This window comes from Frieseomelitta varia, unplaced genomic scaffold (genome assembly GCF_011392965.1).
Source record: "Frieseomelitta varia isolate USP_RPSP 00005682 unplaced genomic scaffold, Fvar_1.2 scaffold_792, whole genome shotgun sequence".
Lineage (NCBI taxonomy): Eukaryota > Metazoa > Arthropoda > Insecta > Hymenoptera > Apidae > Frieseomelitta > Frieseomelitta varia.
Window position 1 is genome coordinate 42812 of NW_025110581.1, and position 19758 is coordinate 62569.

Consider the following 19758-nt stretch of genomic DNA (forward strand, 5'->3'; position numbering starts at 1 on the left):
AAGTCTATTAATCTGCTTTCTTTTTTTTTTTTTTTTTGTTGATGGTTATCGATCGCTAGATAATTAATCGGGTTTTCGGTAGTGAACGGTTGTCGATCGATAGCTTATTAATTACTTTTTAGTTGTCGACGATTAAAATATTTCAAAGCAACAGAACGAAGAAAGAAAAAAAATAAAATAAAGTTAAAAATTTTTTAAAGAAACACTAAAAAAATTTATCACGTTGTTATAATTTAACTGAATCTTACAGCAAGCGCATTTACTGTACTTTCGTCGAGTATACCGGTCATTTATTGATTTATTCATTTTTTACCGGGTAAAGAAGAATACCCGTTAGTACAAAAGTGATACAATTATAAAAAATTTTTTAAATTTAACGAGATATGAGACTAAGTGGAAAATTACAAGGTACTAAGTAATGAACGTTTAAAAGGTGGAAATCAATGGTTAAAAACATAGATCAAACAATGTGCATTATTAGCGTTAATAAATATACGATTATACGGATTGAAGAAGCCATAATATGTTCGATGGTGTTCAATGTGAAGCAGCTTTCAGAATGACGTAGTGATCTGGAAGGAACATTAAGTTTAAACATTTCAATGATATTCGGGCACGAGATCAAAAAATTGAATATTTTGTCAATTGACAAAAACCAAGTCAGCTATTTTCCTGCGATGTTCAAGTGTGGTCAAATTTAATTTAGTTAGAACATACTCGTAATTATGAGAATATCTTGGCATAGGATCGCCACTGATAAACTGCCAGGCGTAGAAATTTATGTTGCGATCTTTCAAGAGCGTCAATGTAGGTGTTGTAATAGGATTCCAAGATTGGTCTAACCAATGTGCAGCAAAGTAAACTTAGCGTGGTCGTATCATTGAAAAGTCTAGCAGTTCTTTGAATAAGACCTAAAGATCTAAAGGCACGCGATATGATATTTTGGAAATGTTCAGCGAAAGACAAATCATGTGAGAATTCCTAAATCACGAATCGAGTCAGGATTATCAAGGATGGTGCCTCCGAAAGAATAATTAAAGATCTTCAAATTAATTTTACGACCAAACCTGATAACTTTGCATTTGTTAAAATTAAGTAATATAAAGTAATATAAAAAATTAATTATTACGACCAAACCTGATAACTTCGCATTTGTTAAGATTAAGTAATATAAAGTAATATAAAAAATTAATTATTACGACCAAACCTGATAACTTCGCATTTGTTAAGATTAAGTAATATAAAGTAATATAAAAAATTAATTATTACGACCAAACCTGATAACTTCGCATTTGTTAAGATTAAGTAATATAAAGTAATATAAAAAATTAATTATTACGACCAAACCTGATAACTTCGCATTTGTTAAGATTAAGTAATATAAAGTAATATAAAAAATTAAGTTATAATACTTCCAATCTCGTGAGATCATTCTGAATTAAATTCATACAGAAACGATGATAAACAGAATGATACATTTTTAAGTCATCACCTAGAAATAATTAAGCACGCACGTTCTCGAAATAAAATAAAACGGGGTTAAGAATCTTCTTGCCGCCAAAAATTCACCTAGCCAAATTCGCGAGGATATCATTCGAGGATATTTGCCTGGACTCGAGAGTGGAGGAATTGATCGACCATCGGGATATCGGAACTCAAAGCACGCAGGCATCGACTCGACAATTTCTGGCAAATTCTGTCGCGTTCGCAATCGGTGTCGAGCTATTCGAGCGCCGAATATTCCCGATTCGGCTCTCTGAACACGTACGTGTCGACCGTCTGCAACATCTACACGATCGCGATTGCCCAATTTGCCGAGGATGTCGCGTTGGACGACACTGGACGCCACAGTTCTCGTCTCTCGCGAGTGAGCGGCTTCGTCTCGGTCACCACACCGCGCCGGGTAATCGTCGAGCGTGGATAAACGCGAAATGTCAAACTGCTTGGTCCAAGGCCTATCGAGGGAGCAGAAGAGAAAGAAAGAAAGAAAGAGAGAGAGAGTGAGGCAAAGTTTCTTGCGGTGTGAAGGCAGCACGGTCCTCTGTGGTCTCTCTGGCGAGCGCACGAACCGCATTCCTCATCGACCACGCCACGTGATAGTGGTATTTGATAAACGGCTTGCCTCGAAAAGCCTGCGGAACAGATGTCCGACGCGTGTAATTTGTATCGTTTGTGCCGTGGTTTCGTTCTCGTCGCGACCGATCGATGGATCCAGGAACACGATTTTGAATTGAAAGGTGAAAGGCATCCATCGTTCGCTTCTTTCCTTTTTTTCTTTTTTTTTTTTTTTTTCGTAATAGGTCACGGCGCACAAGAATTGCGCGTGGATGAATACCTAAAGAAGCAGAAGAACGATCTTTCGAGGATGTTAGATTTTCGAGAAATCGACGATTGTATCGCTAATGGAAATCGATTGGTTAATGAGTCGAGTTTTTGAAAGATTTCAACGACGGTGGTTTTTATCTGTCAAGGAGTGGCACTGATTCGACCACTGGCGAATTCAGTAATAATGTTCGTTAATGCCAGAAAACACGATAAAAACCATTAGGACTAGTCTTTTAGTTTGAAACCAGTTTTTGTCGCTCATTAAACCGGATTAAAAATTGAAACACGTTCTTCGAGACCTTTTCTCGCCTTTTCTTGTTTTGTATTTGCGTAATAGCAAGCCCCCTTTCACTATTATATTCTGTAAAAAGGAAAAGAGAAGAAAAGAAAAGAAAACGAAAAGTGATAAATAGATACCATTAAAAATAATTGGTATAGTTAAAAGGCAATCGTTCGAACAACCCGACTTCATGAAATGTTCATTACCAACAGCTGTTGTCGCGTACTGTACGCGATAACGCGATAACCGCTAAACGCTCGACGATAAAATACCGTGGAAATAGGAAAATCGCTTGACAGCGAAGCCATGGTGATTATAGTAGGTTTCAGACGCGTCGTAAATATTCCCTCTTCGTTTGAAAGCCTGCGCGATCTTCCAGCGTCCAGTAATCACGCCTCGTAATTGCTACCGATTATCACCAACACAAACACACGGGAATTCCTTTCGTGGTTTTGTCGATCCCCTGTGCCGCTATGCGTTTCATTGAAATACAAATATTTCTTTTTACAGGGATTCGACACCGTGGAACGACTGAACGAATCTGGAGAGCTGAGGGACATGCTCAAGCCGTACCAGGTAATTAAACAGTCCTGGCTTCATATAAATCACCACCTCGCGTCAGAGGTTTCCTCTTTGTTCGAACAGTTGAGAAACGAACGCTGTTTCCTTTATTTTACGGACAGTGATTAATTTTTGTAAAGCGAATATGCAAGGGCATGGAGAGCAGCATCTTGCCACATGATTGATTTTCTTGTGTACGCTACTATAAATACGAAAGTTGCCGCCGGCCTGCAACAATGTCGACCGAAGATTCCTTGTTTGTGTTGTTATATAAACATCCACGGCGAAAACGATTTCACGTGTTATAATTATAGCCGTGTAAGAATAGCTGGACGGCCAATCTTGACGTTGAAACTATTTTTGTAATTTTGAGCGCAGCATTTAGTTTAATTTAACACCTATGCGCTGGGGAACTGGTTCGCGGACCATAACGAGTGACCGTATACAATAATTCGTCGCTTTCTTTTTTTTTTTTTGCTTTTGAACTCGTCGGTATGACATCACTGGATAGAAATTGTTGAGAGGTAATCAACTTGTCATTTGGTTACATTTAAATAAACAAAAATGTACAAATATATACTTGAAACCGAGGAAATGTGCAATTTGGGACAAAAAATTCTCGACGTGCGTAGCACGCTATTTCAGCGCAAGAGATTGAGAGAGAGTATGTTCCTGTCGATAAAAATGAAAAGAACTTTCCGTTATTGCGAAGGGTGAAGAAAGAAAAACTCAACGCTGACAATTTTTGTGAAAATCGTCCAGGGTAAGGCTTCATAGTTCACAAATTCGCAAATTGTCTGGATTGCAAGTTCCAATAGCGTGGTTAACAGCAGAGCTGAAGCATAAAATTTCCATCGGAGGACTACAGAACGAAGTGAAAAAAGATGAAAGAGAGTACAGTAAAATACACAGGCCTTATTTATATAAAATATAAATTTAAATCACGTGAAAATACACTGTCGAACGCGGACGTGTTTATGTTCCTAAAAATACACCGTTTCGAATCTATAAAATTTCCTCGCGAAAATTATAATATTCATCTCATCTCGTGTTACTCCGTCGAGTCAAATATTTGCAATTCGATACTCATCACAGTCCGACTCGATTCTCCAGAGGGATTCTCATCTTATCGTACTTCAGCAATCTTTTGTCAACTCCTCGAGGAGGGAGTTACGGAGAATCCCGTCGATATTCCTGTACGTCGTCGAATTATCTGACCCTTTAAGAATGCCTCGCCGGTTCCGAGAATTCTCTACGTAACTATGTTCCACGTCCGCGGAATATTTATGCCATGCAGAAGAATGGAACAGCTGTGTCAAGCGTTATACACATAACTGCGAGCCATAAAGGAACGTTTGAGCGTGTTGGCGGGCGATCGCGCGTAATCCGTCGCGAACACAAGGTTGTACAATCCTTTCACTTTTATCCGGCGATATCTGCCTCCACCTTCCTTCTCCATCGCGATCATAAATTTTCGACGTCGTGGCAATTGAGGTTTACCTTGCAGCGAGTAAAGGTCGTTTACACTGGTCGCTCGCCACTATCACTTTCCCGAATATTCTTTCCGCGCCTGTCGGCCCTTAAACCTCGCCTCGGCTGTCCTTTGGACTTATGCGACAACGCAAGGACGCTTTCCTCCCTCCTCCTCTTAACACGTGTTTCGTAAATTATTCAACCTTTTCGATTCCTCGAAGATTCCAGTGATTTTTGAAAATTTGATGTTTACGAAATTGTCGAAACCCTTCGACTAAGTAAAATCGTTCATATACGCCCTCTGAATTTTTCTCGCACTATTTTACTGTTTTACTAAATTGATCTAACGTAGAATTTATCGTCTCGCGTAGCGTAGCAACTGCAAACAGTCGAATATCGGCAACTGTTTCAATGCTCGCTGTTGTACGTAGTCACTGAAAGACTGAATGATATAAAACAAAAATAACTTTTACAAACAGGCGTTTTTTTTTAAATTTTTTATTATTTTATTTTTAGAAATATAATTAACGGATTTTTTTTCTATATTACGTGTAAAAAGCAACGATTGAAAATGAACAAATTACGACTGTTTCAAACCCTTCATTTCTTTCAGTGGCCACTCTGCATAATTGTTAAATGTTTATTCATTTCGATTTATGATCAATTTCCGTAATTTCATTTGTTCGTTATTCTTCTAAATGATAGAGCGTGTCCTGTAAATATTTGGCCAGAAGAAAAGAAAACGAGCAAATATGATCGAAAGTAGTGAAGACAGTAGTTAGTCGTAGCGAATATCACGCCTAATTTTCAATCTTCTTTGATCTGTCGTCGATTTTTCTGAAAATGGTTTGCAAATAAAACCTGGGATTTTCGTAATCGTTGTTCGCGATCGCGAGGTTAAAGAGGCGTTTGCGGACGGTACGGAGCAAAATTGTAAGAATTTTTCTCTGAATGAAAGTTAATTACCGGACTGGTTTGACGTGTCTGAAAGACGCGTAATTAAACGACACCCACGACCGTCCCCTTTCCCATCTGTTTCTTTACGTAATACTTGCATAATGCATCATCGTTATTCTAATACTCCTTCGAACGATAAACACGCATTTTCGCGGCGTGCATATATAACATATAGATTCGTTTCATTAACACCGGTTGAATACCAACTGCATCTTGTCATCTACATCTGCTGCAGAATTCCAATTATACACCGGTGTTACGTCACTGTTCCATTCAGCTCTTCGCCTGCGTATCATTTGGCGGCGTTTATTGAATTTGAAAAGTACTTGGGCGCAGCCAAGTTCTCGAACAACAGAAGCACCATGTTAGACTGTGTCCTGATTCAATATCGTACAGCGACAAATATCATTGCTGTACGATCGACGGTGTATAGATATAGATCCGGCTGTCTCGATCAATAACGATCAGCAACGATTCATTTTCAAGATATTTTTGACAAAGTTGGCTCGTCTGTTTCACGAAACAGGCCGTTCTTTTCTGTTTCGCAACTTGACAATTTTAAGGTTATGTGACCGGATGAGGAATCGTCGATATATACTACTTAAAAAAAAATTTATATATATATATATTTATTCGAGATGTTCTTAATATATTTAATATACTTTATATACTTAATATATTTAATATACATAATATACTTAATATACTTAATACATTTAATATACTTTATATACTTAATATATTTAATATACTTAATACACTTAATATATTTAATATACTCAATATACTTAATACACTTATATATATAAAGTTATATATATATTACATAATTATACTATATATATTTATATTATAATTATATATTATGTAATTATATTATATATATTTATTCGAGACGTTCTTGGACTACACAAATAATTCTAAATTACATTTTAAACGGAAATTTAAAACGATGTTCCGGTATTGTTACTCGGTCTAGAATTTGTCTGAACAGTGATACACAATGAAACGAGGGAAGATCGTTTTAATTGCCCTTGCAAATTTGTTGTACACGCGAGCGACAGAATTAAAGCAAGAACGGTGAAATTACGGTCGGTTTCGAAGTCACGAACGTTGAAGCCGAGGAAGTTGAACAGACAATTTCGTTTCTCACGACGTTCTTTCTCGGGTTGACACGAAATTGTTGAAATTCGTCTTTTTCCGCGAGGATCGAAAATGAGGTAAAGTGAAAGCGATGTTGAGCAACATCGCCTAATACACTGCGTACGTCGCATAACAATAATGCAGAAGTAGAAATCGTCGCGCTCCTACAATCGTTGAACCGATAGAGCATTCAGCAATCATTCAAGCATTAGGTTCAGCACGCTAAAGAAACGAAATACATATAACTTTGTCCTCTTTTGTCGACTATTTACGAGAAAAAAACGGTGGGTAGTAAATTCGTGAACACCCTGCGTACAAAGTGTCCCAAATTTAAGTGTAAAAACTTTGAGAGTGTGTAGGGGATTGGATCAATTTTATAGGATCAACTTTAAGAAAAAAAAGTCCTTTGGAGATCTGCTCGTCCTTGCTCTACTTTGGAGGAAATCACGAAAGAAAACGGAACAAAAATGTTCTCGTTTCTTGGTATATTTATTTAAACATGACTATTAGTGTTATTATTTATTTTATCGTTCATATTATCATGTGTTATCATCTATATCATCTGTTTAATGAAGATACGATCGTTCAAAATGCTGACCTCCTGCAATAACGCAAGTATCACGTAGAGTCACTCTAACTGTAGACATTGATCTCCCGATATTGCCTAGTCTGTTGAGTTGTTTAATAATCATCGAATAAACTTACTGAATAAATAAGAAAATGAAAACCTTTCTGTTTCTTTTTTTACAATTTTCTACAAAATGAAGCAAAAACGAGCATAATCTTCAAACGGCTTCCTTTTTTTAGATTTTTTCTTCCACAATATATATATATATATATTTAATTGATTCGGATAAGAGACACGATTGATTCTGGATATTAGCAAACCATATTTGATACGATACTGACCTTAAAATATACCCGATTTCGTAACTTTGTTCCACTTGGATTCTAATTCCAAGTTCGCCGCGTAGTCTTTCGTTTACGCGTACGTGTTCCTACATTTTTTCGATCAAAGAATAATTAAAATTCTTCCGCCGCTTTGAGCACGAATTCTCGAACTTGTCTCACGTACACGTTCCACATTTGGAATTCATTCATTCATTCATTCATTCGCGCACGTTTCGATCGAGACGTCGTAACGCAATTAATCGCCGAATCTCCATCTGAGCGAGGTGTGATCTGGGTGTATATGAACGATAAATACGCTCGTGTTCATAATACTTTCCTTCCACAATTACACGCCTATTGTCAGTCGTTTCTGGCATTGTTTCACCACCGGAAACACCCAGAATATTCACCACCATTGTGCTTTTCAATAGGGCTATTGACTTCTTTCTAACTACGTAGACGCTTGTTGTCATGTATCTAGAATAGCCGTTATTCTTTCAACAATTAAACAATAATATTACAGTGCAGCAGAGAGAGAATACGCGGTACTAAGAGCTGAAGCAATAAAAGCTAAATAAAATCAACCTTTTCCGGATCCAACTGAAATATGTTAACATTTAATATTTTGGAACACACTTACGAACAGAGAACAATTCTCAAGTGTACATCCTGATTTGCACGGCCAGCGAGAAAGATTTTAAAATAATGAATTTTTCTATAATGATATATTTCTTTTAAAATTTTATAGGAAATAAAAATTCCATTTTATCTATAATTTTGTGCTTGAATATATATATATATATAGTATTCATAAGCAAATATTCGAGAAAATTTACCTAGGGAAAATTTAACTTAAAAATACTAAAATATTTACTTGGAAAAACTTAAAAATACTAAAATATTTACTTGGAAAAATTTAAAAATATTAAAATACTAATTAAAAACTCAAAAATACAGTATTTTAAATATATTGTTTAAACAAAAGATTTTTTTGCAAGACGGTATACACCATTAAATTCGCCGCTAAGAAAATACTGATTTCATCAATTTACAAAAAATATGGTTTCAATAATTTCCGAGATATTTGACATGTTTCGCGCCCCCAAATTTGAGAGTAGTTTCTACCCTTCAACATCGACCACCCAATAAAAAAAAAAAAATACTCTGGTCGAATATCTTTAATATTTATTTTGGAAAAATTTGTCGAAAATAAAATTTTTTTACATATACTGTTTAAACAAAAGGTTTTTTTGCAAAACAGTATACACCATTAAATTCGCCGCTAAGAAAATACTGATTTCATCAATTTACAAAAAATATGGTTTCAATAATTTCCGAGATATTTGACATGTTTCGCGCCCCCAAATTTGAGAGTAGTTTCTACCCTTCAACATCGACCACCCAATAAAAAAAAAAAAATACTCTGGTCGAATATCTTTAATATTTATTTTGGAAAAATTTGTCGAAAATAAAATTTTTTTACATATACTGTTTAAACAAAAGGTTTTTTTGCAAAACAGTATACACCATTAAATTCGCCGCTAAGAAAATACTGATTTCATCAATTTACAAAAAATATGGTTTCAATAATTTCCGAGATATTTGACATGTTTCGCACCCCCAAATTTGAGAGTAGTTTCTACCCTTCAACATGGACCACCCGATAAAAGAAAAATACTCTGGTCTTTAATATTTATTTGGAAAAATTTATCAATAATACAATTTTTCACATATACTGTTCAAACAAGAAGTTTTTTTGCAAAACAATATACACCATTAAATTCGCCTCAATTTACATAAAAATAATATCTTCAATAGTTTCCGAGATATTTGACGAGATATATGAAAAAACACGCGGATCGAATATCTTTTCGGAAACTACATTCGAGCAAAAATTTTATCAAAATCCTTTCCCTCGTCGGAGAAACGCCAATGTCATTCACTCGCATACACGGTCTGACTTTTTATTTTCCAGAGCGAGGACGCGTGCACGGTGTGCCTGTTCTGCGGCGGTTACCAGTGGCAGCTGTGCCCGGTTTGCAACGGCAGCAAGAGGTCCGTCCATCGCAACGACTTCACCGCGGAATTCGTCGCTCTCAAGTGCGCGAAATGCGACGTGAACGGCCTGATTCGCTGCCCCCATTGCTGAGAAATCAGGAAGCGTGCTCGCACGTGCTCGCAACGACGTCGTGTCGTTCCCGATATCAGCTATCCCTTCATCCCCCTACTAAGACTAAGGTGCTACGAGAAGTATATTCCATGTTAAACACGGTTAACGGAAAGGTTCTCGCTGTCGTGTCAGTCAAAGAACCAACAGATCCACTATGTATATCGCACCGATCGTCCGTGCAGGCGCTGTCTCGGCTCGAATTTTCTCCTCTTTCACTTCCGTTGGAATTTCCATTCAACGTTGGAGATGAATCACGGGGAAGTGCTAGCGAAAGTTGGAGATAAAAACGGCGCCGGCACGCTCGGTCTCGAGCACGGAGCACGACTCGCGGACGCTGTAAAATATCGACTAATAAAGCTTATCTAATGTTTTGTAACGTGCAGCTCGTGTACTTGTCTCTTCGCCTTCCTCCCTCTCCTCCTGCGATCTCTCACCAGCCGTTTTCATGCCAAATTTCTATTCTAGGTACGTACGAAGCGATTCGCAAAAGTATCGAATTAGCTCGTTACAGAGTAGTAAATTTTCGTTGAAACAATTTCTAAGGAATTTAATTGTCGTTCAACGTGCAACGACAATTGTTCCTTAGCCGCTTCCTTCATTTCTAATTCCGGCGGTTTCGAGCACGTTTAAGCTCCGCAAATTGAAAATAAACACAAGTGAACTTCTAAATTCGTACGTCTCGCCGTTGAACACACACGTTTGAGGATTCGCTCGCTATGAGCTGCGAGTTTGCACGCGCGCGTAACAATTTGCAGCTGCTTGTTTGTGAAAGAAAAGCGGACGCTTAGTGGAAAGTCGCCGGCGAAAAAACCGAGATTCATTCCGCGTTGACTGGTCTGCGCGACGACAAAAACAGAAGAGGGTGACAGAAACACGTTACCGGATTAACGAGTGTATTTTTGCTTCCTACATGATCCGATTATCGCGCAAAAAAACTCTGCAATTAACGTCAGAGACGACCCGTGTAATTGATTTTAGATTAAGATTCGAAACTTCCTTCCAGAGTGATTGAAACACGATTTTCCAATTCTCGATTTTTTCAACAATAAATTTGTGAACTTTTTCTTCTTTAGCAAACCTTGCCTAATATTCTGAATTTTATTTACGATCAATTTTCATTCTGGATATCGTCCGATATTGGTGTTCATTATTTGACTTTGAAACGTGTCGTTGAAAATACAGCGATATTTCAACGATAACAAAGTGATACGTGAAAATCCGCTTCCACAAATAATTTACATCATGCAAAAATAACGTGCACACCGGCAATTTCCAATAACGAGTTGTGTACGAGTAATATAAAAATTCGTGAGTCGAAGGGGTATTGACACGGGACGGGCTTTTTCTGCAGCTCTACCGTGTATTTGAACGAAAATATAAAATATTTTCAACAGTTTAAAGGTAAACGTTCGTTCCTACAATAGTTGACTCGATATCATTCGATAACATTTCAGTACTTGCAATTTTATAATTTTTCTAACAACACAGATTTAACACTGCAGTTACAATGTGTGTCAATACCTTCTCGACTCTCGAGTTTTTATATTTCTTTCTCATATTATTATCGTATGACTCATTATTAGAAATTGCTACTTTTCACCTCATATATGTAATATAATATATATATTGTTATAAAATATTATAAAATATTATATATATATAATATGAAATATTTATGAAAACAGATTTTGCTAATGTATCAATTTATTTTCACAAAAATATCGCCAAAAAGTTACCATTTCCCATGCATTTTCAACATTTCAAACGTTTCGAAATTGCGTAAGCTTCGTTCCAGAAAACAACGTGCGAATAATTTCAAGTTACTACTGCCAGGTGAATCACCCTGTGTGCACGATCATTTGTGATTTATCGACGAGCAGTAAAATTAGAAATACGGATTATTTCGCGACACGAACGCGCGGTATTTAAAAAAAGAGGAGGGGAAGCATTTGTGCGTTAATGCACGCTAACGTAATTAACGACGGAAACGATAACCGCGGGGATGGCTCGATAACGCCGGAAATCACCGTTCCGGGGCTTTCCTTAACCCTAAAGCCGGTCGTAAGTTTAGTGTCTAGTGGAATACAAACTCGCTCGGTCCGTGATCTCTGGATATATTTTATTCTTCGTTTATTATCCGTAACTCGGTGTCGCAGTTACTACTTAATCGATACGCCATCCACTTCCATCGATAATACGGCTCACGCGGCGGTGGCTGCCTGATTTAATTTTATATCACTGCTAACGCGCTGGAAAGACGTACTCTCCAATACAGGATTTCACTGTTTGGTAATTTCGTTCCGATTGTTTTTCACGTTAACTATTCATGCTTAAATTTTCTTTTTTTAAACTTTAACTTATCTTTCACATAATTACCAAAATTAATTAGGTCAAATTAGAACTACCAAAGTACTATCAAAATGGTCAAATCTGTAATTTTTCTTCTTTCTTTTTTTTTTTTTTTTTTTTTTTTCTTTTGGCGGAACGAAACAGCAGCTGCTTCGTAATTTTATGGGGCATTTGTGACGGAACGGTATTACATACGCAACTGTTACACACTATCGCCAACGAGTTACGTTCGTCATTTGGCCGCACTGTTTTAGTTCAACGCGTGTATCTATTTTCTCAACGGGGGGGAACACGTGGAACAACACCGCCGCTCAAAAGTTTTTATTTTTAATATTCAGTATAAACATGTCATCAAGTATACATGTTTTGTAATAAAATAATAATATAATATATCAACAGAGTCAATAATACATTAACAGAGTCGTTGTTGTATAAAGTATGTTTTATATGTATAGTAGTGAATTTTGATTTCATTGTATATTTTGTAATATAATAATACAATATATTAACGTACTAAGTCTTTATCGTACAAATCGTTTTATATTTGTTACATTTAATTATTATGTTGCATGCATTGTATTTATTGTAAATGCAACAATTTATATTATATATTAAACATTATGCATACAATTTATACTCTTATACTGTAAATATTACTAAATATATATTTACCAAATATTTCATTACATATTTAATAAACATTATATTGTAAATATTTACTACATGCAATTTATAATTTACATTTATTGTATTTTTTTCTTTTTTATACAAATACAGTACTTGTCCTAAAATAACCAAATAACATCCTAACCTCAAACTTCCAATTCGAGCTGAAGAAGGAATATTTCCATTCAATTTTCTCCGATTTTTTTGTTGGAAACGAAATAGCGCGATGAAAGAGGAAAAATGTTAAGTGTTAAATTCGTATGTATGAATTATTTTTTGTATAAAGTGTAACGCAACGCTCGCACAGGACTCGCAGTATCGTTTTTTCTGGGCAAGCAGCGTTTCAACCGGAGAGTTGCATCGAATACAATTGACACAGCGCATGCGCAGTACCCAATGTACCCAATGTACCCAATGTACCCAACGTACCAACCCTTAAGACCCTATTTATGCGGCCCAAGTAACATAACCAAAATGATTGGAAAAATAATTGAATAAGAATTTTATTGTTTGAATAATTTAACCCACAAATAATCATACCTTTTTTAATTCAGCGTTAGAACGACTAATTTTAACTTTTGGTATGCGTACCAACAAATAAATAAATAATACTGGGTTATTTAACGTAGTGCAATTAAGCGTTTTTCAACGAAAAATTTCGTCGTTCTCGATGCAGTTGGTGATCGAACTCCTACCTCTGTATGGCTACCGTGTTCGGTACGTGTATGTATCAAAGTCTGCGTAGCGAAATGGTTAAACCCTCGCATGACGGGCCGTACTGGCCGGTGGCCGGGTCTCGCGAGACCCAAGCTACTGAGTACATATATACATACACGTTCCAATGGAACAATGTACGTCTATATGTAGTCGTTAGTAGCTGGTCAATTTTATTTCTTTTTTGTATTTTTATTATGACTGTTATAACAATAGGATAGTAGGAAATAAAAACACCTTTTGCTACTTTCATTACCTATAAATAATATTATTTATTCTCGCTGTATCTAATACGTTAGATTGCATTTATGTTTGCTACAAACAAAATTATGACAATTGCTACATTTAGCGTTGTATTTGTTGTCATTGCCGATGCAAATAAAACATCTCGATCGTTTCAAGCTTGGAAGTTTTAAGTTTTAAAAAATGGAAAGCACTAAGAGACTGAAAAATACTAAAAATACTAAAGAATACAAAAAATGAAAAATGTTACAAAACTAAAGAATACTACTAATGAAAAATACTGAAAACAATGCACTGAAATACACTTTCGACCATTCGCTGTGACTGCTTCTTCAAAACTGACTCGTACGTGCGTTCGTCACCGATTTGACTTCACATTGGAAACTTAATGTGATCCCATTTTTTATCGCCAAATCGTAAGTCGTACAGGCTAACTTTGTACGACTCATACACAAAGTAGGACTTCAACCGCCGACCCAGCTACCGTTATGCGAGGGTTAAAGTAACCCAAATAAACATTATTTTTTCCCGTGCGCCACTGTTCGTCCACCGAAATAGTAACGGTGACGCTCGCTCTTGATCCGCGGACGACGATCGCGCCAATCACTGTCCGATGGTATGTAGGAGACAGCCTATTTTCAGACCACTATTTTTGTTTTAAATGGCTTTGCGTTTGCAAACCTTCTGTCGGCCCGAAACGCACGCGAAAATCTCGGTGCATCACCGAACAATCACGCGACTCACACCTTGCTCGCCGCTTTCTCAAATGGTGCACGATTCTGCGTTATATACAGGGTGAACCAAAAATCACTTCCTATTGAAAAAAGGCCAGCAACTATTTGAAAGAAATAATTTCATTTTACTTTTTTTAAAACGTAACGAAAAGATCGCATCTAATATAAAATTAATAAAATTAATTGTTTCCTTATATTCTGATATTTTATTAAAAAAAAAAAAAAAAAAAAAAAATAGGTGGGAAGAAACTTTTGGTCCATGCTATATGCATGTATCATGTACGCACGACCTATTATTCCATTGATCAGTTCCAAAATATCGAAACATCGAGATCGGCGAACAGTTTGACTTCTCGTGGTATACTCGGTGTGTCTGATTAAAAAATACGGAGCAGCTGCAGCTCCTGCGAGAAGTAATTAGGCAGCTCGTTTGCCTACGTGTTTTCGATTAAAACCTGGGCGTGCGAGCAACGGTATCGTTCCTGCTATTGTTCAAAACGCGCGCACCACGGTTGCCGCGTCACGGCAGTTTCGAAGCGTCAAGTTGGATCCGCGCGCGTCGATCAGGAAAATTGCTAGGAATCCGATGACGTTCGAACGTGAAGAAAAGGAAGCGACCCCGACGTCCTAATGGATGTCCTCCCACTCCGCTCGCGTTCCACCGTGACACGAGTCGAATATAAAACAAAAAAGGACAACGCTTTTCGACGAGACCGATCGAGAATCGAACAAATTGTTTTTTTTTTTTTTCGTGGAAATTGAAAAATCGCGAGATTTTTGATCGATCTCAATTTTCTTTCCGGAAAAACTTGGAATCTTTCCCGAAAAGTAAACCGACAGACAAAGAAAAGAGAATACGGGAAAGGAAAGCGAGACGAGAAGGCAAGAACCCAAATACGCGGAGAAAGGGTTGGAGAGACGCGTGGACATTCCGGGATCTTTTTCCCATGCACGTGCACTATGTAGACGGGAACACGTCCACGTCTAGCCTCTTTCGCGATTGCGCAAAAATCATTTGCATGACAATGAGCAACGACCGCGTGCCACGTGGTTCAAATGATCGACCGAGAGGAGAAAAAAAAAAAAAAATATGCAGCGACTCTGAGAAAAGTCTGTGAGAAAATCGAATAGGCCAAATCGACGAATCGTACATCGAAATCTATCGTAATGTCTTTGTATCAAATAACCGACAATGTCTTAACCGACACCATTTGACCGACATTGATTTCGCCGACATGGTGACAATGTTTACATTGTTTTAGGAAAAACTTGAAAACAAACTGACTTCGTATCGTAAATTGCATGAAATAATAATTCCACTGAGAAATAAATGTTCGACAGACAACACGCGTGTCGCGCAGTTTTTCTCAGATTACACACTTATTTATACATGTATACACCGCCCTTAGGACAAGTACTGTATTTGTAATTGTATATATTTGCAAAAGAATATAAATATAAATATAAAAATAAATATAAATATAAATATACTTTACAATAAATATAAAAAGTACTTTGTACAACAAAATCAACATATTAATATATTATATTATATTACAAAATATATACACGCCATCCACGATGCCGAATATTAAAAATAAAAAGTGTCCCAAGACTTTCGAGTCGAAAACTCAACTATTTACATTGGTAGATGGTTGCATTAATTAGCAAACGCGTTACACACCTTGAAAAAACACTCATAAATTTGTTACTTTGCAGATACTTCTAAACGCAAGAGGTAAAGCAATTTTCATAAAAAATATATTAAAAATTATATTTTCATAAAATATAAAGCAAGAAAGATTAAATGTTAACGCAACGTTAATTCGCTGGTGCGTGTATACTCACTTCCTGCAATTTTATAGGATGCGTCTGTAACATAACCTATAACACTTGCAAAGCTGCGTGGTCATTAAATATACTAAGCTATTTAAACGCGTAACGCATCCAAATATCGATAATCAGCGCGAGATCGAGTTAAATGGCACTCGGCGACGACATTAACCAGTGTACTGACACGAGACGTCGTTAAATCGAATTACAGACGTACGCAAAATGCATGAGAAGCCTAAGCACAAAACTATTTTCGTTGAAATTGGAAAATGTCTAATTCCTCAGTCGCGTACAGTGTTCGATTCGACGCAGAAATGTGAATTATTTGAAATATAAGATCTGAAAAATCTTGTGCCATGGAATATTGGTAATACAATGTAGTTTGTAATATTATCTTCGACTTGTATAAAATATATCAATTTATTGTTAAAATTGAAGCGTGAGATTAAATGTACAAATTGATACATTTTTTTCAAACACCCGTCACGGGAGCAATATTCCTTTCTGTAGTTTCAGTTTTACAGGATGAGTTTAGTACTAGAACACTTTTATAATTACTGAAAAATTTTAAACTACCGACAAATTTTTTAAATTATTTATATATGATTTTTATCAATCTCGGAATGAGTTTTAAGAGAAATACCAAAAAGTACGTCGCAATTTCTTGCATACTAGTTCTGGATATGCTGAATTTTACATTGAAGTCAAATTTATTTGTCCAACTTTACCCAAGATGAAAATGTAGCCGAAATGGTTGTATCCAGAGCACGAGATATCAAAGCAAGAAAACTTTCGGAGGAAATTTTACAAGAAAAACACAAAGAAATACGCTACACTAAAGAATATCATACTAGAAAGTCATTGAAAAAAATATGGACTTGATTAATTTCCTTATCTCAAGTTCCAATTCCGCAGTTGCAGTATATCAACAAAAGTCGACTAAAATAAAGAGGTCTGATTACAATGGAATTCAGGAGTATGTAATAATGGATGATTCAAATGAAGAATTATCTCAACAGTAACGACGAATCTTCAGAAACAAGTTTATAGACTCGGCGTGAAACTTAGAATTGCTATTTTTATAAAAAATATACTTTTTATGTAAACAATATTATACATAAATATATTATTTAGATGAACAACATATTATACATCGATATATGATTTACGTAAACAATACATTATATATAACAATACATATTACGTAAAAAATATACATTATCTGTAGTTATAAAATTATATTTTCTAATATAACAAAAAAAGCCCATGAATGCAAGCAAATAGCAAATGTTTTTTTTACAAAAATTTTCATTCAGAGAGGTTACTTTTTCGCCATTTTCTTACATGTATCGAACACTGTGCAGCGTCCGGGGCACGTACCGTTGACACGTGACGCGTTTGCATCGTTCGATTCCACGTTAACTGGAAAGACAGACACAAAGAATTCACGCATCGACTGCGGTCGCTTTTTAGTCAAATGAGGGAAAACGAAGACGCAAAAACTAGAAACTCCGTTCAAGCAGAAAACGATTTGTATGAAATCTGTTCTCTACGATGGAAGAAGAAAAATTTACGAACAATCAAACAACACAGTTATTCCAATAAAACGAACGTGCGCGCGTTCTTTGTTTATCGGCGATATCTGAGCGTACGTGAAAAAAATAAATCGTATCTTGGCGACTGTCGACAGCTACGAGAAACAGCTCGTGGCTATTTACCGGAAGATTATTTGGAAATGGTAACTGCTCGAACGCATCACACAATGAACTGACACACCAATCGGCACAAACGACAAACCGATACACGTACGTATGTACTTATTACTAATCGTTCAGAAGCACTCGCGATAACGGGGCCCCGATTATTTCGTAACTTTCCTCGGCGCTCTGCGTCTCTCGTTACCGACAGCGATCTCTAGATGCCTAATCGAGATTACCGCAGAGAGTACCACAGTGTATATCGTAGCGCGAGAGACCGCGCCACGAAGCGCGTTTTCTCGAAAAGGAGAGTCGACGTAACGGACTACTCTCTTGTGCCACGGGGACAGGTAAAAGAAAGAAAGGGGCGAGAGAAAAATGGTTTCGACAGGGACTGAACATGGAGACCGAAGAGTCGCCTATGGGGCGGGTCGCTGGTATAATCACTTTGGTCGAGGCGAAACAAAGAGAGGGTGGCGACGTGGCCAACGATTCGTTTGCGGGATCGAACGAGCGCAAAAAGCGTTCTCGTTCTGTCTGTGACACAACATAACACGTGAACGAGGAAATTCCAACAAGCTACTATAAGGGACCTTTGCTAATGAATGCTGTTACTAAAGGTCGCGAAAGAGAGAGATAGAGAGATAGAGAGAGAAAGATTCAGCTTTCGGGAAATCTGTGGCCTTGGGCAAGCTTGGAGTTTTCAAGCATCTCGAACGGAGGCTAGGAGCGCTGCTATTGGACGATATTCAAAAACGGTTGACACCGCCACGAGAAGCAAAAAGAGGCTCGTGTCCTTTCCGAACACACAAATTGATCTGCTTCGACGAAGCCGGCTGTGTCTCGTTACGATGATTCCCGTCGATGCCTATCGCGTTTGTATTCGACATTCGGCAACGCGTGCAACACAATTCGAGAAGCGAGACAGCCGCGTTGATCGTGGCTGTACGTGGTAGAGCCTCGAGAGCGCGTTTGGAGGTTACATTTCCAACGTAACGCTCTTCTCGCTGACTCGCAGCGAGCCGAGCAGGATGTCGGAAGAGCGGGAATCGGTTACTCACCGTTCGATGAACGTCTACCTTTTCGCACGCGACGCACTTCTCCCATGCAATGCAAAAGAAACTCGCGACGAATAAACGAATAATCGGATAATGTGAACACGATATGGACGAACACAAGCACACTCACAGGTCACAAAACAGACTGAAGCTCGCACTGCACTGGCCGGGCAGCTCTCCTCGACGTTGCTACGAGACCGACCACAGGAACGACGCCGTCGCCCTCTGCCAACGTCGCCACAACCTCGCAGCGCTTGCTTTCCCGCCACATTTCAAACGCTGCCACGTTTCTAACTTTTCACTTACTATCGAGATTGAAAAAAGACGCTTCGGTCAGAGTTCTGTAGAATTGCAAAATTTATATTATACGTATATGTCAACAATAGAGTTATAAGTTAAAAACTAATCGTGCAAACAGTTTCAGTTTGCAAAAAGTTACATTTCTGTATTTATTGTTGCCTTAAATTAACGGGGGCCTGTAAAACAACAGAAAGCTGAATATTAATCAAATTATTAATTACTGTAACAAAAAAACCGTATGATTAACGAAGATTTTCAATGTTACGCATAATTGACGGCAAAAAGATCAAGTTGACCTTTCACCGATACCGAGACTAAACCTTATTAGCAATTGAGTCTCCGTTAAGTATAGATCTGTAGAACT

General features: G+C 37.2%; 1 protein-coding gene across 1 annotated transcript in view; it reads left to right on the forward strand.

The window, feature by feature from the left end:
- LOC122536028 (glutaredoxin domain-containing cysteine-rich protein CG31559-like) overlaps positions 1-10182 on the forward strand; it is a 47981-nt gene extending 37799 nt beyond the window's left edge. The window contains exons 3-4 of the mRNA XM_043668042.1: positions 3116-3181; positions 9606-10182. Of these exons, the coding sequence (XP_043523977.1) occupies positions 3116-3181; positions 9606-9779 (240 nt within the window). The 3' untranslated portion in view covers positions 9780-10182. The remainder of the gene's footprint in view (positions 1-3115; positions 3182-9605) is intronic.
- Positions 10183-19758: the final 9576 nt, after the last annotated feature.